This window comes from Thamnophis elegans, chromosome 15 (genome assembly GCF_009769535.1).
Source record: "Thamnophis elegans isolate rThaEle1 chromosome 15, rThaEle1.pri, whole genome shotgun sequence".
In the NCBI taxonomy this organism is placed as follows: Eukaryota; Metazoa; Chordata; class Lepidosauria; order Squamata; family Colubridae; genus Thamnophis; species Thamnophis elegans.
In genome coordinates this window covers 48,380,591-48,402,044 of record NC_045555.1, presented here as the reverse complement: position 1 = coordinate 48,402,044, position 21,454 = coordinate 48,380,591, and the positions used below count along the sequence as shown (strand labels likewise).

The 21,454-nt window shown below is 38.5% G+C and overlaps 1 protein-coding gene across 2 annotated transcripts in view; it reads left to right on the top strand.

Moving 5' to 3' along the window:
• The window catches only part of ADGRA1 (adhesion G protein-coupled receptor A1), a 324,929-nt gene that overhangs the window by 155,480 nt on the left and 147,995 nt on the right, over positions 1 to 21,454 (top strand). The window contains exons 9-12 of one of the 2 annotated variants that reach the window (XM_032232081.1): positions 4,185 to 4,383; positions 4,943 to 5,092; positions 8,270 to 8,431; positions 12,128 to 12,334. In XM_032232081.1, coding sequence (XP_032087972.1) covers positions 4,185 to 4,383; positions 4,943 to 5,092; positions 8,270 to 8,431; positions 12,128 to 12,334 — 718 coding nt within the window. Of the gene's footprint in view, positions 1 to 4,184; positions 4,384 to 4,942; positions 5,093 to 8,266; positions 8,432 to 12,127; positions 12,335 to 21,454 lie in introns of both variants that reach the window. The other variant, XM_032232080.1, reaches the window with a different exon arrangement.

The window sequence follows — 21,454 nt, the reverse complement described above, 5'->3', positions numbered from 1 at the left end:
GCTATTGCTATTGCTATTGCTAAAAGAAATCATGGCCATTACGGTTTCCTTAGGTGGTACATTCAGTTCTTTAGCAGTATTTCGCTTAGTGTTTTCATTTTCCACTTAAAAAACAAAACAGAGTAAAAATAGCCTCCTTTCACCAACAATAAGTATTATGGTAAAACGTATGTGGAAGAACCAGATGTGGTTTTGAAGAGGAAAAATCTTTGCCTTTGTTTGCAAAGTTCAAGGCACGATTATCCCCAGGAAGAAGCTACATTTCTACTTAGCACAGAAAGCTGAGCAACTCAACTTGAGGTTCTCTTTAATGAGTCAGTTTTAAAATACACCAAGATAAGCGTATGCTGACTGCAGCTTTCATTAACAAACCTTTCGCTTCATTGCTGGTAAATGTCATCATAAATAAATAAATAAATAAATAAATAAAAGTGAAATAAATGTTCAGCTAAGATGAGAGGCCTTTTTCTGTTTCATTTTCTCCAAATCAAAAAAACCCAGAAGGATTCACATTTGTTTCATTACTGATCATCATTCAAACATTCTGCGCAAATTTATTTTAGAAATACACATCAAAAGCATGCTGAGTCTGTATATTTCTTTGGCATTTCAAAGTAATGAATTCAGAATTGTAGAGAATACCTTTGGAGCTGAAAGTTAACATTAACACCTGAAGCGTTTTTGAAAAAATGTCTCTTTTTTGGATGAGCTTCCCTGCCAATAATGTATCATGAAAACGTCTTTGAGGTTTTGATATTATGGCAAATATGTTGGAAGCAATCTATTACAAGGACAAAAGAAAACCGGGGGTGGGGGGGAGGGGTCACCTTGTTTTAAAAAGAAAGATGCATTAAATTTAAAATGGAAAGGTTGATTCTTTTGATCTGCCAGGTCCAGGTGGTATGTGTAATTGAAATCTCGCTGCAAGGATTTGTAATGCAAGCTTCAGTGAACAAAAGCTATTATTATAAAATGATGGTTATATTTATTTTCTTTCTCCTTTCATTGTAAGATACTTTTAAGTGAGCAAAAATGTCTCTGTGTCCTGGTGTTTCCGAATCTTAACCATCGGTACCCTAACACTGTGCATCTTGCGTAGCATTCTTGGGTTACAGGTGCAAGCTTATTAAAGAGAGATCCTACTTGAAGCTAAGGAGAAATTTTCTGACAGTAAGAACAATTAACCAATGGAAGAGCTTGTCTCCTGGAGTTGTGGGTGCTCCATTGATGGAGGCTTTCAAGAAAAGATAGGAGATCCATTTGTCCTGGGCGGTATAAGGACTGTTGCCTTGGGCAAGGGGTTGGACTGGAACAGGCCTATCAAACTGGCGGCCCATGGGCTGGATCTGTCACACACAGGCCACATCTACTGCAGCTCTGCAAAGACAAAAACATCATGATATGTCAAGTGACGGGATCGGGTTTGATGCCTGTGGATTAAAGATCTCCAATGTCATGATTCTAAGATAATTTCTAGGCTTTCCACAATTTGGTCGTCTTGATTGGCTATTCCTTAGTTTGGAGCAACACAAAAAGAGTTCTTGTGCTGTATGGCTCAAAAATAGATTATGAAAGCAGGGAACCTCTTTCCATCTTAATGCCCAGATACGATCAGAATGAAAAAGGGAGTCTAGGAAAAGCACTGCAATGGTGAAAGTTATTCCAAGAAAATAAATGTTATATGGTCAGGTCTCACCATAGATAAATGATTCTTCAACAATTTACAAGGATGGCCCAGTGGCGCATTAATTCTTCTCCCAGAATTCTCTATGGCCATTGTTGCGAATTCTAGGAATTGAAGTCCGCATGATTGACCATTGATTTAAGGCACGGGTGTCAAACTCGATCGCATCACACGACATCATGTGACGTATCACAACAGGTTTGGCCTTTGCAGAGCTGGGCTGGGCGTGGCCTGCGCGTGATACCTCCTGCCCATGGGCTGCCAGTTTGACACGCCTGATTTAAGGGATCTCAGTTAATACAACCTGAGTCTGAAGCAACATCTCATCCCTTGAGTTTTAATTCAATTAAAGTAATAATAAATCTAAGAGTAAATAAGAAATTACTTAGAAATGAAAATTCAATTTTGCCAATGTATTATATAAAATTATTTATCCAATATTTTCCTATATATGCTGATAACCTATAAAAATCCTGCAAATTCCTAAAGGCTGCCAGTGCCACTTATGAATATGACTTGCTCCTCACTGAGATTTTAAATTATATGTTGACACTAGTACTTCAGGCTGGAGCGGAGAAGATTTCTTGATTGACAGAATGCTCCTGCTTATTTACATGTCATACATTAGGAGAAAGGCTCTTTTCTGTCCTTCTTGGCATAATATAGGAAACTATTATGTATAGTTTCCTATACTGTATATGGAATTTTAGAGGAAGAGACAAAGTGGCTAAGACGCTGAGCTTGTCGATCAGGAAAGTTGGCAGTTTGGTGGTTCGAATCCCTAGTGCCGCTTAATGGAGTGAGCTCCCGTTACTTGTGCCAGCCTCTGCCAATCTAGCAGTTCGAAAGCATGTAAAAATGCAAGTAGAAAAATAGGGACCATCTTTGATGGGAAGGGAACAGCTTCCTTTTCCCCCTTCGCTGTTTAGTCATGCCGACCACATGACCACGGAGAGGTCTTCAGACAGCCCTGGCTCTTCAGCTTTGAAACGGAGATGAGCACTGCCCCCTAGAGTTGGGAACGACTAGCACATATGTGTGAGTGGAACCTTTACCTTTAATAAGAAAAAATTCTTCATGGTGGCATTGTAAAATACTATCCACAACGCATGTATGAATGAAGGGAAATTTGAAAACTTGATCTTACATTCATTGAAGAAAAGTCTCATATTCTAAAACAGCAACTAAAAAACATTGACTGTAATAGTATTATTTGCATACTGCAATTACCTGTATTATTGAAGTATCAGTATTTACCAAAGAATTTTTTTGAAAGATACTAACATTTCAAAATTAAAAAGTTTTAACTTGAAAAAGGTGTATCTAATAGACACGATGTTAAAGGGGTGGGAATGAAAATATTCTGTTTTTCTGTAATGTTTGAACCTTGCTTTCCAAACCTGACTTTGCCCAGTACTGTTGGGACTAATAACTGGAATTTGGGATTTTTCAATCTAAAAACATGAAGGATAACATGGGCAAGACCGATCTATTAATGTTGAATCACCGTCTTGGGAGAAAAGAGCCAAGTTATAACCTCTCCCAGCAAAGACAGAGGAAATGGGCTTTGCCAGTTTTAAGCCCCCAAAATAAAGCCCTTTAATATATAAATATACCAATTAAAATCATTTCAAATTGAACGACCCATTATTGAATATAAAACACGCAAGGAAACTGCTCTATGAGTTCCAGTTCAACACAGATGATGTATTGCATTATTTATTGTAAGCATGGGCAACCTGCAGCCTTAGGGCCTAATTTTAAAAAAAATCCATTGCTAAGTACAGAAGCCTTTTGCAAGCAAACAATTCAATCCTCTAGCAAAAACAACCTTCCTCTTTCCCAGAAACTTTTCATGTGAAGAGAAAGGGAAATGGGGACATCAAAAATTTGCTCGCACAGAAGGTTGCAACTGAAGAAGGAAGAAGAAATGCTAGGAAAAAAAAATGGATACCTTTCCTCCTCCCTTATATATTTTTTTTATTCCGACCTTGGCCGCCATTTGTTTTAGCTCCTCCCATCATCGGAAGTTTCCCTAAACAAATCTGTTCCCCTAAACAGAATATCGCTGTAGTAGCACTGTAGCTTTTGATGGGGAAAAAACGTGACTGCTCCTATTTTACCGCAACAATCTCATAAATTCAGGGAAATATGCATTATTCTGTAGAAAGTGTACTTCAGGTTGGAACTTTATGTAATTTAATGTATTAATATTAATGAAGAGCCGAGGTGGTGCAGTGGTTAAATGCAGCACTGCAGGCTACTTCAGCTGACTGCAGTTCTGCAGCTCGGCGGTTCTAATCTCACCGGCTGAAGGTTGACTCAGCCTTCCATCCTTCCGAGGTGGGTGAAATGAGGACCCGGATTGTTGTTGGGGGCGATATGCTGACTGTGTAAACCGCTTAGAGAGGGCTGAAAGCCCTATGAAGCGGTATATAAGTCTAACTGCTATTGCTATTAGTGTAGCATTACAGTATCTTATTTGTATTTTTTTCCACAGGTGGCCTAAAACTGTGGCAGGTGTAACCGCTTACCATTCATGTTTTCAGCATTCCTTAAGATCAGCCTCCTTTCTGAATGGGGAAGAAAAGCTAAAAGCATGGCGTAATTGTAACCGCACAGGTTGGTGGGATGAAGAAAACTATTCCCAATGTCCTTATTCACAGGAAGTGACTCAAATCCTTCATGCTTTCAGTCAGGTAAACCAGACTGTCGTACATGGAATTTAGTGTATTGTAAGCATTACACAGTTCTTACCCAAGTTTCTGCAGAGAAAGTCTTTGTTATCTAGGCTATCTAACAAGACTATATATCAAGAATAGATCCTAAGCTTTCCAAACATGTGCTACAACTCTAGTTGTATTCAACTATTCTATTTTAGAATAAGAAAGCATAAACAGATTGTGACATTTATTCAAACATAGTTCTCATGGCATTATTCCTTATCTTTAATATTCATTTAAATTAAATTATTGATGCTGGATCAGTATTCATGGTGCTGATAAATGGTTCCGTCAGGGGGAAGTTGCTTGACAAAAAATTATTTAAGTTAAAAGTATTAGACATTTTAAGTATTTTAAAACACTGTGTTCTTATTAGACAATTTAAATATTTTACAATATAATGTTGTTTGCACGTTTGAATTATACATCAATAATGTTCTTCATCTCTAGAAAAATAAAACGTTAATGTTTTAAATATAGAAAATAGAATTAAACTTTTAACTGAATTTTATATCTTTTGGGATTTTTTTTTCAGAGGCATCTAAATGCTACCAATGCACTGGAATTTTCCCATCAGCTAGCAGCTTTCACAAGAGACGCTGCCAAATTTGCAGATAAGGAGGATGTTATCTATTTAGCTTATATGTTGGAAAAACTAATTCTATATATGGAAGAGATCAAAGACGTAAGACTCTATTTGGCTAACATGATGATGATTTAATGTTGGATTTATTTTAATGTCCAGTAATGGGGTTTTTTTTTGGGGGGGGTGTCTTTTTAAAATAGTAATTCCAACTTTTTATTCAAGAGCTTTTCATAAAGTATTTTTAAATTTAAATTTGAATTATATAATATACAGATAGTATATATGACCATTCATTCAACAACCATTCACAATTATAACGGCACTAAATGAGAGGGACTTCTCAGAGGTCCTTCAAGTTCCAGCAATATCAGCAGCTCTGCAATCATCTGATGGGAATCATCAGGGGAAGGATACTCCAAAATCCCCATTCCCTCCTCACTCCAGGGGAAGGATACTACAAAATCTCCATCCCTCCTCACTCCAGGGGAAGGATACTCCAAAATCTTGGAAGGAATAATTCGGCAAATATACCGCTGAATGTGAAACCTTAGTGATCCAGAATTAAAACTTAAAACTTTTTGATGCCAATATTTTTATATTGATTATACTAGCATTTTTGCTTCAAATAGGTGAAGTTTTTAATGAGAGTTTGTTCAATTTAGCATTTTCCTAGACTCGTGCCGTTCCCTGCTCTTTTCTGAAGAGCTGAATAAAGCTTCCCGTGGTTCTAACCTTGTCAAACTCATTTGAAACTAGAATTCATGCCAGTAAAATGTCTTAGGCTTTTTAATTCTCTGGGTAGCTTGATGTTAAATGGCTTGGATTTTAAAACATTTTCACAATGGTGTTTTAGATGTCAGCTAAACATAAGTAGCTAAATTAATGATCTATCTAAAATGTTTTACTGAGAGGAAAGAGACTGTGATCAGTTGTTTTTCCCCCTTAAGGTATATTTCCTGACTAACAATGTGACCAGTCCCAAAACCTCTTTAAGTAACCCCATATTCATATTTATATATTCTGTATATTTTATGTGGCTCTTTTTGGTTGATACAGGTAGTCCTTGACAGTTCATTTAGTGGTTTCTCAAAGTTACAACGGCACCGAAAAAAGTTATGACCATTTTTCACACTTATGAACATTGCAGCATCCCCGTGGTCACGTGATTTACATTCAATTGCTGGGCAACTGGTTCATATTTATGACGATTGCAGTGTCTCTGGGGTGGTGGGATCACCTTTTGTGACCTTCTGACAAGCAAAGTCAATGGCGAAGCCAGACTCACTTAACAACCGTGCTACTAATTTAACAACCGCAGTGATTCACTTAACAAATGTGGCAAGAATGATCATAAAATGGAGCAAATTTAACAAACTTCTCCCTTAACAAGATAAAAGTTGGGCCCAATTGTGGTCGTAAGTCAAGGACTGCCTGTGGTTTGCTTTTTGTTGTGTTGGGTGGCCTGATAAACCCAGTAATGGGGAAAGTGTATAAAATAAAAGTGGAAAGCCTTTGGGTTATTCTACTTCTTATTTTTGAATGGATTCACAAAGGGACTCTTTATGCCTGATATTCTCTCTACTCTTGGATGTTTCTTACACTATCCATCTGTAGCAATAGCAGTAGCAGTTAGACTTATATACCGCTTCATAGGGCTTTCAGCCCTCTCTAAGCGGTTTACAGAGTCAGCATATTGCCCCCACAGTCTGGGTCCTCATTTCACCCACCTCGGAAGGATGGAAGGCTGAGTCAACCCTGAGCCGGTGAGATTTGAACCGCTGAACTGCAGATAGCAGTCAGCTGTAGTGGCCTGCAGTACTGCACTTTAACCACTGCGCCACCTCGGCTCTCTGTAAGCAGAAATGAACTTAACTGGTACTTCTGGGGGAAAACGTCTTATCTTGGAAGCAAACATGATGATGGTCAAGTGTTGCAAATATGTTGTTTCTCATGTAGAATATGAACTGGGATAATCCATGGGCTCCAATAGTCATGGAGTTTGTAGGATAATTAACTGTGGACCACTTCAAACATACAGGATATCCCCAGCTCATTCAAGTGTAGCACATCCCATGTGCTCAATTCTAGATAAAGATCTTTCATATGCGTGTTGAATAAAATGAAGTAAAGTGTTAAGAATAATTTAGGTACCAGACCTAACTGTATATTTTTAAAGAATTTTTTTTTTAAATTAAGTGAATTTATTATTAGGAAAACTATTGTAATCTGTCATTGAAAAGTAACTCATTTAAAAATCTAGTTTAAATATTTCATTTTCCTTTAATGTGCTAATCAAAAGTATTTTACTACTATTTTTTAAATCACTACAAAGGTGGTTATATTAGAATCTGATTTTGAATATCATGTTTGGTGTGTACATGCCACATTAAATTACGGTTTATAACTTTGGTGTTTGTGTGAATTCAGTCTATGGTTTATTCACCAATTAGAAACATATGTGATTTGAGAAACTGGCCATTTAATAATGGATGGGTTCATATTAGATGCAAATACAAGGACTAACCATGTTGAAGCTTAAACCAACCATTCATTTGGAAATTAAAGCCAGGATTTGGAATTTGATTTTTGTGAAACTATGATTTCTGAATTGGGCCACTGAGATGGTATTTCTATAAATCAGGTATTGTCTATAATCAAACCAGTCCTGTTCCCAATGCATAGCTTAATCAATTATTACCTCGCAGTTGTAATTATTAAATTCTATGATGGCTTTATCTGAATATGAAGATACACAAGCCTTCTTAGGAGAGTAGTGTTCCAACAAACCTCATCTGTTTTATCCTATTAACAATTAGTATTGCTATTTCATATATCATTTATATATAATTTGACCTTTTCATTACTATGAGCTGCAATTAATGCTTTTTAAAAAAAAACTATGATCAAATTCTTATAATTGAATTTCTTGTGTTTCAGGGAATTATTATTATTTTTTTGCATCTATATTGCTAAAACTCTTGCTGAAAAGTCTCTAAGAAACATCTATTCTTAATAGAACAGTTGTTTGGACTTATGTAACTCTGAAATAGTTTTGACTTGATAATCACTGACTTGCAAAGAGGCATATCCATCCATTTAATCTTTCGACTTACCAAATTGAAATGTAAGCTGATGTTCCTAGAACAGGTAGTTCCTGAATGCTTTACAGAATACCCAAATGCAGCTGTTTTTCATTTTTGCCTTATGTTGTATAGAAGTTATATACTTTATACTCTCTCCTCTCCTCTTTCCTTTTTTCTCTCTTTCTCTTAGCAGCTCGCAGATGCTGTCATAGAGATTGCCAGCAATATAATGCTGGTAGATGACCATGTATTATGGATGGCACAAAAGGACAAGAAAGCATGTGCAAGAATTGTGCAGTGTGTAGCACGCATTTCAAATCAAACCCTGAGCAGCAATGCACAGCTTGTATCAAAGGTATTGTTATATATACGGCTTCTTGATTTGTTAAAACGTTGCTCTGAAGGAAGAAGCAGACACTCCTTGAAAAATGTCTCTCTGGTTACGTGACATGCTCACCCAGTTTTATAACTTCTCACATATTTTGTTCATTGCCAGAACTTGCAAATGATTCAAGCAAAGCAAAAGAGTTGGTAAAATGCCACTTATGTTCATTTTATGTTATAGAATTATGGCTAGATAGCGCAATTAGTTGGATCCCAATTAATGACTAGTTGGGAAAAATCGCCAAGGAAGAAGCCAGGAAGAGCAGCTTGTCCTTCTGGCTGGGAAGGAAGGTTTCCACCTGGGAAAACAGAATAGGAATACAGTGTGTGATTAGATATTTTGCCATTCTAATTGATCTAAACGAAGTTATTAGAAGACTGTAGCCACCTGGCAAGTCTGCATTCAACAAACAGGTAGAAAGTCAGGCCTTTCCCCACAGTAATCTGAACAGCTGAAATGTGTATTCATGGAGGGAAATGTCATGCACAGAGGGCGGAATGTCCTTGGTATAAGAAAGCAAGTTATTTTGCAACTCTGTATAGTCCTTGACAATGAAAAATACAGTGGTGACGATCTGCCTGACGCCACATGGCTCCGCCATAGAATAGGAAGGGTCTTGCAAATCAGTGCTCATTCAGTATGGCTTAAAACCGATACAGGAACTTGAATAGCCATGATTTCAGAATCTCTGTACAGCACCTCTAACAAACGTGACAGTGAAACGTGTACTTTACAGTTAAAAATGCTGCATAACTGCTACCGCGCCAAGTACTTTACATAGTTTTACAAGAAAATAGGAATCTCCATAATAAAATTTAGGCTTTAAGGAAAAACATCTTCCGAAGCAATCCATTCAGCCAGAATGCTATTAGTCCTGCTACATAAATCTTAGTTCTGGGACATTCACAGATGCAGAACCACACGTGTCACTTGTACCACTGCAAGTGAAGGGTCTTCCTGGTATCTTTACATGCAGGCCCCGAGCCACTAATTTGCCTGCTAAATTGTGAAAACCTAAGAGGTCATTCATATGATGAGTATTGTGCAGGAAAAACACTGGTTGTAGGATCATGATGGCGAACTTATGGCACGTGTGCCAGAGGTGGCAAGCAGAGCCCTCTCTGTGGGCATGCGCGCCATTGCCAGCTGCTCTTCTGGTTTCCAGCGCTCTAGTCTTCATCCGCGCCGGAGTACCAGAAACCTGAAGAGCAGCATGCGCTGGTCAGCTGGTCTTTGCACATGATGGAGCGCCGGAAACCCAGGGACCAACTGACCAGTGTGCATGTGCACACCGGAAACCCGAAGACCGGTGTATGTGCACCAGCCAGCTTGTCTCCGGGTTTCCGGTGCTCCAGCATGTGCGTGAATGTGCGTTCCTGTATCGGCACTCAGTGCTGAAAAGATTCACCATTATAGTTGTAGGAGGTTTTGTGATCTTAAATGTACAAATAACTTCTAATCTAGATACTTGTAGAAAAAGTACTTGAAACTTACAAAGCAGTATTGTAAGACTTATTTCTGATTAGCTTCTTTATTGTAGAATTATTGTACTGTATTACTGCTTCTGGTCAAGAGCTCCAGGCGATACTGAACTTAACGGCTATACAATCAATTCATTTTTTTTGCAGATAAAATAAGAAATGCAGAATCACAGGAACTAATTTTGTCAAGAGATTTATTATTTCAGCTGCAATAATAAATCCTAAAAATCTCTGTAAATGGCACTTGGTTGATACTAAAATGCTGTATAAGATTATTTGTTTGGTGGCCCCAGTTGAGTCAGAGTCTTAAATATTTATAGCATTCTGTGACTGTTGCCTAAAGTATAAACCATCTTAACAAATTCACTCCTAGTTACATCGGTATCAGAGTATTAAACTGGTATTTGATCTGATATTTGTTTATTTGCTGTAAGAGCTAAAGATTTTAAGCTGAAAACCAACTACAGTATTTTTCGGAGTATAAAATGGACCTTTTTTCCTCAAAAAAGAGGCTGAAAACCTGAGTGTGTCTTATACATCAAATACAACATTTTTTGCCTCCCGAAGCCCCGCCCTCTTCACCAAAATGGCCGTGCATACCCTTATGGAGGCTTTCAGAGAGCTCCCGGGGGCTGGGGGGGGGCAGAAATGAACAAAAAACAGGCCGTTTTTTGCCCCCTCCCCCAGCCCCTAGGAGCACTCTATAAGCTTCCCTAAGGCTATGTATGCAATTTGTTTGACAAAAAACGGGGCTGTTTTTGCGAAAAACGGGTCGTGTTTTGCTCATTTGTGGGGCCCCTACCCCTCCAGGAGCACTCTGCAAGCTCCTCCAAGGCTATTCATACCTTTTTTTAAAAAGAACGGGCCTGTTTTCACAAAAAAAGGGGCTTTTGGGGGAGGTTTGCAGAGTGCAAAAACTTTATTTTTCCTTTTGGAAAGCTCTTTAACTGATTGATGAGAATTAGATTGATCAAGTGCTGTGCAAGCAGAAACAAAGTCTTAGGTGCTGCAGATTGTCAGCTATTTCCTTCTCCAGGACATGGATAAATACACATGGAAACATCTACCTACCTATCCCCTTTCTCTCTCCCTACCTATCTACTGTATTTCTCTCTATATTTCTCTCTCTATCCCTCTACCTATCAACCTACCTACTCTCTCCCTACCTATCTACTGTATTTCTCTCTCTCTTTCTCTCTATCCCTCTACTACCTACCTACCTACCTACACCCTCTCTCTCTTTCCCTACCTACCTACTGTATCTCTTTATCTCTCCCTATTTCTCTCTCTCTCTCTCTCTGTCCCTCTACTTACCAACCTACCTACTCTCTCTCTCCCTATCTACTGTATTTCTCTCTCTCTCTCTCTCTCTCTTTCTCTCTCTCTATTCCTCTACCTTACCTCTTACCTACTCACTCTCTCTCCCTATCTACTATATTTCTATTTCTCTCTCTCTCTCTCTCTATTCCTTTACCTACCTACACCCTCTCTCTTTTTCCCTACCTACCTACTGTATTTCTCTATCTCTCTCTATTTCTCTCTCTCTATCCCTTTATCTACCTACCTAACTACTCTCTCTCTCCCTCCCTAACCTACTTTTTTTTAAAAATTGCCTCTTCAAAACCTTGGTGCATCTTATACTCTGGTGCGTCTTATACTCCAAAACATATGGTACTGTGTAGGAAACCTTTGGCTTTCAATACATCATTCCTATATTCTGTAATAGGACACCTTCTGAATATTTCCAACCTTTTGGTAGAACATAACATAACCAATCCCTGGGTCAACTCGTAGCTAACTGGATTGGGTCCTTAGCAAATCTTATAGAGCATCTGTTCTCACTGTGATCAGTTTACTGCACAATGAAGTTCTTGTCTGCAACAAGGAAATATAAAACCCTCCATGGCATCAGTCCAGGTTATTTGATGAACTGTGTTTTCCCGCTAAGTTAATCCCCCCCTTACTCGTGCTGGCAAAGGAGGCCTGGTGTGGATCCTGACAAGGAACTCTTAGTCTGAAGACCTGGATCTGCTGTTTGGCCTGCGCCCTCAATAGGGGAGGACCAAATTAGAGGTGGCTATTAGACTAACCCCTTGCACTTCCTGCTGCCCCTCCACCTATCTGGGAATGAAAGGACCAACTTTATACATTTAAAATATAATATTTTTCACATTTGTTTTGACAGGTTTCTCTTAACATTGCTCTGGAAGCCTTTTGGATCAAGCCATCCGTTTTCGTGGGCATGACTTGCATTGCTTTCCAAAAACTACCCGCTAATCCAGAGAAGTTGCTGAGTTCTGGCACAAAGAGCAGAGAAACAGACCAATCCTTGAATTTTAAGTGCAACCCTGGAAATCAAAATGCCTCTTTGGTGAATTTCTCTTCCGTGGTGGTGAGTGGTATAACCAATGAATTTATACTTTTGAAAAATCCTTAATGTTTTGTACTAAAATCAATATTCAGAGTAAAGATTAAAAAATGAAGATAGATTAAATTTCCTTCTGAAATGTCCATATTCATTAGCTGAAAAAATTAACTTCTTGTAAAGTCTGCATGTACTTACTCAAAGGCACAAAGCTAGAAATTTTAAATAGAATTCAATCTTATAATACTGATTTTTATTCTCTGATTTCATCACAATTCAATATGCAATGGTACAGATTATCTGAATTTACTTGACTACTGTCCCAGTTTACCTGAATGAAAACCACATTCTAGTCAGAGATAAAGCAGTTTGAAACCCATTTATATACATTTGATTGAATTCCACTTCAGTTTTCTCATTGATCTTTTATGATTAAGAAGTTGCTAAGAAATTTATTACAATTTGTAGCCATGGTGCTCTGGACATTGGGAAAAATAAATTTTTACGGTAAGATCACAGTGGTATATAAGAACTATAAAAACGTCTGTTATTAAAAATAACATTTCTAATATAGAGCATTTCCTGCTATTTCTTTAATTAGGATTACTAATGGTTTTATGCCTTTTTCATTTATTACACGCTCTTGTGTTTCTGATGTAGATTATGTTGTGTGAGACATTTAGACAGTTTTGCAATCAAAAGTATAAATATTTTATTTTCAAATTATAAATATTTTATATTTTAATAAAAGGGCTAGGGTTCAAACTCAGAAACAGCCCACATCCTCAGCATGATACATAAATAAGAATTTTTTTTATTGCATATTAGGGTAAAAGTACTTAAGCAGTTGATTTCTCTATATCCGTATGAGAATTCAATTCCTTCTTCTCCCACAGCAATTTATATCCGACATTGATTTTTCTGCTTTTCTCCTGTAATGGATGCCAGATTTTACTTTTCTCAAGCTTGGTATAAGGTGGCAGTTAGTAGTTAACAGTGTCATCATTTCTGAACAGGGAAACTCCAGTTTTCACTTTAACTCTCACAAAAAGAGGCGGGTGTTACAATTCACAATTTTGATTAGTATCAGGATTTAATAAAAGAAAAAAAATGCTATGACTGTGTTTGCAATTGTAGTCTATTCACATTTGTGTGATGGGTGGTTTTATAAATGTGATAAATAAATGAATATTTTTTTTTAAATTTGGAAGCCTTTGAAAGAAATAGACTTTCAGAAATTGCTCTTCACAGCAATGAATTGGCTCTCTCCTTCCAAAAGTTTGGCACGGCAACTCCAAGGAATTTCTAAACAATATACACAGCACCAGTCATCTTTTCCAACAACTTGTGCTGTGATTTGAAGACTGACAAAGGAAGAGGACTGCCTTAGAGAAGAATTTCAGAGGGTGGAGCATCCTGAGAAAAGCATATTTGTCTATTTGTCAGAGAGTTCTTTATGCAGCCATGCTGGTTTCTTTTGGAAGCTGTTATTTTTCTTCTTCATTGGCATTGTGCTAGACTGGGCTTTTGTAATCTCATTTTTCAAGATCTCCCAAGCTTCTTGAGTTGTTTTCCCCTTGAGGAATTCTTCCCAAGCTTTCTCTAAGTTTATTGAAATTAGCTCTCTTAAAATCCAAGACTCTAGTTTGACTTTGTTCTACTACTTGTGTTTGCATAATGTTGAATTCCAATATTGCATGGTCACTTGCCCCCAGGGTTCCTGTGGCTTCAACACCTTCTATCATTTCCTCCCTGTTAGTGAGAATTAAGTCCAATGTGGCTTGATCCCCTTGTTCCCTTCTCTACTTTTTGGGAAACAAAGTTGTCTGCTAGGTTCGTTAGGAACCTGTTGGATCTTCCACTTGGTGCAGAGTTTGTTTCCCAGTTGATGTCAGGGTAGTTAAAATCCCCCACCACTATACTGAAGTCCAACTGGATATGGCTTAGATAAGCATGTCCATGAAAATCCTTTCTCCGTAACTATGGTAAGCAAATCAGTCTTGAAAGAATATTTTGTGGGTGGGGTGTTTTGGTAAGAGCAGCACTACAATATATGGATTATGTGTATTTCCAAATTAAATCTCAAAAATTGTAATGGAGGTAAGGGATGTTGGAACACAGGATTGACCCACCGTAAGATGGCCGGTAGGATCTCACATCCCATGTTTAAGTCTAGCTTTGAAGTATAGAGAAGAGAAAAACCTCCATTCAGCTTAATAGCAGATTGGCTTCCTTATGGAATATACTGTACCTTTATTTAGAATGCAGACATACTGTATATTAGATAGTCAGCCAAAAATTGTGCTTTGCTGTATCTAAGCATTTTTCTGTGTTGGGATAGAATTATTTTGTGGTAGAGTTGGACACATTTTTTCAGACAGAGGAACATATGCTTTTCAAAAGTATATTCTTTCATAGCATGCCATTTCATAAAATGTGGCATTTTTTGTTATGACAAAGTATTGTGTCTTTATAAATTAAAGGAAAACAATTACAGTCTCTCTCCTTTTCTCTTTCCCCATACTTCTCATGATCAAGCTATGCATCTAGGATTTATCTAGAACTATAACAAAACATTTGGTTTTGAAAGACTATTAAAATACTGCAGTAATCACTGTAAAAGGGCTTTAGTAATCTTTTCTTATTCATTATTGTCATGTTTCTTTGAATTATTCAGGTCAGGTTCCTGGCCAGATTTAAACTGTTATGCCTCATTTGAGAGAACAAAATATTTTTATAACCGTAGTTGCAATTGTCAAACAGCATTTAAAAATTATAATGAAACTTACCGCTTTATGAAAAACATACCATTAAAGTGGGGTTCAAGCAGTTCTTACTGCTATGGAAGGAGATCTTAAAGCGAAATAGTTATACTTGGAATGTAAATGGATTATGGCATTATGTAAACTCACTCCACTGGAAAATGAGACACTTTCCTAAAACATTGTCTCCAAACCACTAAGTAAGAGAAAAAAATAGTTTTTAACCACTTACTGTGTCAGTAGAATTTCATTGTTTTCTTATCAAAAAGCAACACTTAAAAAAGAGTTCTAGAATGCCATGAATAAAACACAGGTTTACTCAAGCTCTCTTCCTTCGTTTATCCTTCCATAGCCTAACATCTTCTAGTTATTATGTGACTAGAATTCCCAGAGTTCTAATTAATTTTGAGTTAACATGCATGCAATTATCTATTTATTCCAGTGGAAGCTGTTTTCCAGTGCTAAGTGCATTGTACAGGATCATAGAAGGATGTTTAAATACCCTTTTCTCATGCTACTGAATCCAGCGGAGGGAATGGAGGTGTAGCTATAAACACATACATACCTGCACGCAGAGCTACGTAATAGCTCAACATTCTTATTCTAGCCACAGTTAACGTGAAACTGTCTATTCTCCACCACTTGTTTTCTTTTGCTATATTTGTTAAGGTTTTCAAGAATAGGTTGAGCAACTATTTGTCCAAGGTGGAATAAGGGCTACTGCAGTGATGGGATTCAAATTTTTTTACTACCGGTTCTGTGGGCGTGGCTTTGTGGGCGTGGTGTGGCTTTGTGGGCGTGGCTTTGTGGGCGTGGCAGGGGAAGGATACCGCAAAATCCCCATTCCCACCGCATCCCATTAACCTGCTTTCCGTTCTCCTGTTCAACAAAAGAAGATCAGCTGGAAGGCAGCAGGGACGGGGCCAGACTATTTGCCGGTTCTCCAAACTACTCAAAATTTCCGCTACTGGTTCTCCAGAACCTGTCAGAACTGACTGAATACCACCTCTGGACTACTGCATTGAGGTTCGAGGTTCATTTTATTTATATGCCGCCCTATTCCCAGCGGGACTCAGGGCGGCGCACAAACCCAAGGAGGGGAAGGGAAACACAAGAACTACAGCAAAAAATACAGGGAATTTAAAACAACCAACAGCCACACGATTCGAGAGGGGAAGGGAACTCATCAACCCCAGGCCTGCCGACACAGCCAGGTTTTAACGGCTTTTCGGAAGGCCTGGAGAGAGGTGAGGGTCCGAATCTCTGCGGGGAGCTCGTTCCAAAGGGCCGGAGCCACCACAGAGAAGGCCCTCCCCCGGGTAGTGGCGAGATGACATTGGCTAGTAGACGGAACCCGGAGGAGGCCTAATATGTGTGATCTAATGGGTCTTTGGGAGGTAATTGGCAGGAGGTTGGACTAGAAGATCACTTTGGGGCTGAAAAGGAGTTTTGTGTACTTGCCATAAGCCAGTGTATATATTGGCTAAAATGTTGGACTAGGAGCAGGGGGGCCCAGGCTCAGCCCCAGAAGCTGACTGGACAGCTTTGGGTAAGTCAGTCTCCCTAAACCCAACCTACCTCACAGGGTTGTTCGTTGTGGAGAAAAATAGGAGGAGGGAGTGCTGTCTTGAGCTACTGTGCAAAAGGGAAATGGATGATAACTTCTGCTCTGCATGTTTCATCACTCTGCTAATTTCTATAACTAGATATTCCCTTGATTTATTGTAAGAAAACCTGCTCACTTTATTTCTTCAATTTAGAAATAACATATAAATATCAGTGATTAGAAATGTGATATTAAGTTCTTGATGATATGTTTGCCAGTTAGTTCTATTGTATAATAATAATAATAATGATGTGTTATATATTTCAATATTGCATATGTTATCTACAATAACCCCAAAATGTTTCAGGTTCTGTTCTATTTTTCTAGGACTCCTTTACAAATTTGACATTGCAGACAGTTAAATGAGAATAATGACAATCTCCACTAACTTTGCATTTATTAATGGCTATGCAAGTTATCATACTATTGAAAAAAGAACTCAAGAGGGAGCAATTTTCACAGCCTGCTATACTTAGCAAAAATCCATAACTCATGAGTAATAATTACAATTGTCTTTTTCACCTAATAGAAGAAAAAAACGTGTAGAATGAACAAGTGTCAGCAGAAATGTCAACCTGTGCAAGAAAACTCACTTTTCAACACCAGAGAAAGGAAAATGTTACCTCTTGCTGCCATGGTGGAATTAGCTAGAAGCTGAATTATTTGTTACATTTATACCCTAACACAATCCTATAGCTTTACAGATTTTTCTTCCTTCTGTTCAATCCTTCTGTCCAATCGTGCCCAATTCTTGGCGACTATCTGGACAAGTCTTTCCAGTATTCTTGGCAAGATTTCAGAAATAGTTTGCCGTTTCCTCCTTTCTGAGAGAAACCAACAGGCCCAAGAAGATCCATCTAGCGTTGTGCTTAAGGTGGGACTAGAACTCACAGTTTCCTAGTTTCTAGACTGACGTGTTAACCACTACACCAATCTTCTTTCTTGTATTCTAGATGTATACAAACCATTAAGACCTCTGTGGTCCTCTTTAAAACATAGTGAAAACAAGAATAAAAATAATTGTTGCTCAAATGCCTTCTGGAAAAACTCCATTTTATACACTTTTGTTAAAGCAGATGAGTTCAGAAGGAAACAGGGAAAGGCCATTCCAGAGAGCTGCAATCTCGGTGTGTGTGTGTGTGTCTGTGTGTGTGATTTGGCAGCCTGGATATCTTTAAAGGTAGAAACCAACTGGAACTATCCGCTGAAGGAGGAATGGAACTGTCAGGGTTCCAAATAGCATCCAAAATTAAATCAGAATCCAAGGCAAAGTATTGCTCAAAGTTCCAATTTATTAAGAGAGCCATGCTGGCACATCTGGGGAAACCCGAATCTGAAAGTTTTCCCCATCCAGTTTTCGATCTTGCCCCCACACCCACAAGTCCAGTCTTCCACTGCCATGCTGGCAGTTCCACCCATCCAGTTCCGGTCAGGTGCAGAGATGCCAAGACAAAGGATGACCTTGGCTTTCTAGAAAGAAATTTTGTTTTGGCTACGTAGCATTTAACTCCGTACAATCCCCCGCTTCCATTTTCCCACAATAGAAAAGGCATAGTAGAATAATAGAAAGTGTGGCAGGCCAAAGATCCAAAAAGGAATTTTGCTGCAGGCCTGACAGGAACCACTATAAATACCTACCCTCTTGAAATAATATCCAAAGGACTATTATGATTGATGGATAAATATATTAACTTTCCTCATAACCTGATAAAGGCCAATCACTAATTTCACTAGGTTGTATTCATTTCATGCCCAGCCCTCAAGCCTGGCTGATAAGGCTCAAATAATTTGATCTTATCGAGAGCTTTCTGTAGCACTACACTCAGAAAATAAGCCCACCAAAATATAAGAGGAGCTGCCACTTAGAGTATGTATTCTGCTATAATATGCAAACATTCGTCCGTTGGCAATGATCTCCTTTATCAACTCACTTCACTGAAGAGATGTAATGCTCTCCAAAATTATTTTGCCTTCCAAATAAATGAATAACTTTTATTCCTTTGTATACTAATAGGATTTGCAACAGGACTTTACTTGCAGTGTGATTACCTTTGAGAAACGTGTTTGAAGCTGAACCTAGGATTTTCTTTTTTAATATTCAGTCATAATTGAAAGTTGCAAAATGCTAATTTTGCAATCCTCAATGTGTCACATGTGATCACCCAGTGCACTCACAGACATCTTTCTGGGTGTCCACCAAAATGTCTGTCCTTTCTAAAAATTCAGAAATAATGTTTAAATTTGAATGCTGACATAGGACACCAGTTTCCTAGTCGAAAATTCTTTTGTTGCAAAACACAGAATCGCCTACATTTTCTTTCCATTTCCATTTCCATTTATTGAATTTATAGGCCGCCCTATCCCAGAAGACTCCGGGCGGCTTACAGAAAGAAGTAATATTAAAAAGGATTAAAAGAAATAAGACACAACAGATTAAAAGAAACACAACATGCACCCAGTCTATGCGGGGTTGGACCTCAATCAAGAGGTCAACAGCCCCAGGCCTGCTGGAAAAGCCAGGTTTTGTTAGCTTTACGGAAGGCCATGAGAGTGGGCAGGGTCCGGATCTCTGGGGGTAGCTCGTTCCATAGGGCCGGAGCGGCAACAGAGAAGGCCCTACTCTGAGGCGTCGCCAGCCGGCATTGTCCAGGTGATGGCACCCAGAGAAGGCCCACCCTGTGCGATCTTAGCGGTCTTAGGGAGGTATGCGGCAGAAGATGGTCTCGTAGATATCCGGGTCCTAGGCCATGTAGGGCTTTCTATAGCTACAATTTATTGGCTTCTTATGTTGACCTGTTACATGCCCAGGGTTGACTTCTCACTCACTCATGAAGCTTGTGAATCTCTCAGCCCCAGTCCCAGCTCCGGGTTCTATACCTGGGTTTTCTAGATAGGGGTGGCTACAGTATACAAGACACACAGCCCTGATCAACATCAGGAAATGAATAAGGAATACACACAAATCACTTTCAGCATGTCAGGTTTGGCAGTAAAACTTTCCCGGTTATTATGTGTTTTGTTACCTCTTTCACACACATGTTTATCCCCACTTACCCACATCTTTCTCAACTAAGTTTCCAAGAATTAACTAGAATGACAGAACAAGAGAGTTGGTAGAGACCTTGGAGGTCTTCTACTCTACCCTCTGTTCCATTTCAGAAGAAGAGCCAAGGTGGCGCAGTGGTTAAATGCAACACTACAGGCTACTTCAGCTGACTGCAGTTCTGCAGTTCAGCGGTTCAAATCTCACCGGATCAGGGTTGACTCAGCCTTCCATCCTTCCGAGGTGGGTAAAATGAGGACCCGGATTGTTGTTGGGGGCAATATGCTGACTCTGTCAACCGCTTAGAGAGGGCTGAAAGCCCTATGAAGCGGTATATAAGTCTAACTGTTATTGCTATTGCTATTTCAGACAAATGGCTATCCATTCTCTTCTTACAAATATCTAGTGATGGAGGACCTACAACTTCTGGGGCAAGAAAGATCCAGGACAACTCAAAGAGTGGGCAGTCTCCAGGAGCCCTTTTATCTCTCAAAGTACTTGCTTTATTGATTCACAAAACTGGTAGCTTTCAGTGGGATTATATAGGGATTATATAGGGGATTAGCACCCAACTGCCTTTGTCCACCTTCTGATGACATTTGTCCTTTGACTTCGTTCCTTCTTCTCTACCTCCTGGAGAGATACTTTTGATGTGATTCCTTACTTTCGCCTTCTCTGTTATGTGCCTGCTCTATTTTTAAGTATTGCAACTTCAGTCTAATTTCTCATTCTCACAGCATCATAGAATTCTTTACAATTGTTCTTTTAGCATCTCCTTTGTAAATAACGTTCACCTATTTTGAGCTGTGTATTGCTGTTGATTTCTCCTTTCATGAAGTACTATTAATCTGAGCCCATTAAATATAATTGTTTAAAATGCAAAATATGTTTTGACTACATTCTATTTTAGTTTCCCTTGAAATAATAAAAAAAAGAATCCTTGAATAATAAATAAGCACTTCTCTTAATGTTCTGCTTATTTACATTTCCACTCAGATTGAGGCAATGTCAGTACTACTCTGATTGTAAACGTTATGATAACTGAATGTTGCAAGTCTGAATGCACTTTCTCCTCTCTTCCTTTATTATCGTGTGAACTAGGGAGGGGCTTATCTGAAACGTTTATTTAAATTATTTTCTTGGCCAGACTCCCAACTTTTTATCTGACCATTGCCTTTGAAGGCTCTTCCTCTGGTCATTCAAATCCATCCCCTCTTCCTTCTGTTTGCGGCAAGGATAACTAATTCTCTTATGTTTTCCTGCACTCTCAGGAGGAGAAAATAAACCACAAATTTCCTGCAAGGGCCACTCTATCCCAACAGATGTTATCAACGTTTCAAACTACCTTGAAAAATCATGGACAAAAGTAGCATTTATTCTACTTACTTTAACCCCTATGCTCAGAACAATACGAACAAAATCATTCATATGAACATATTGCAATTCTTCCATTCCTTTTTATTCAGATCCTGTTGAACAAATCGTGTCTTCGTTTTCTTTTCTTTCCAGTCATGGAAATCCAGATTTCTATTATGTCTGTTAAACCACAGTTCCTTTTCTATGCTAAGAAGTTTAGCTTATTCTGCCTCTTTTCCATATTTCCAGCAGTAATGCAGGATTCTGAATTTATCGTAGAAAAAGAGCCAAGCTGCTTCAGCCAAAACAATTTTTAACCAGTTCTTTCTGAACTACTCCCAGATCCAGGTATCCACCATTCAGATAATTCAGATCAAATC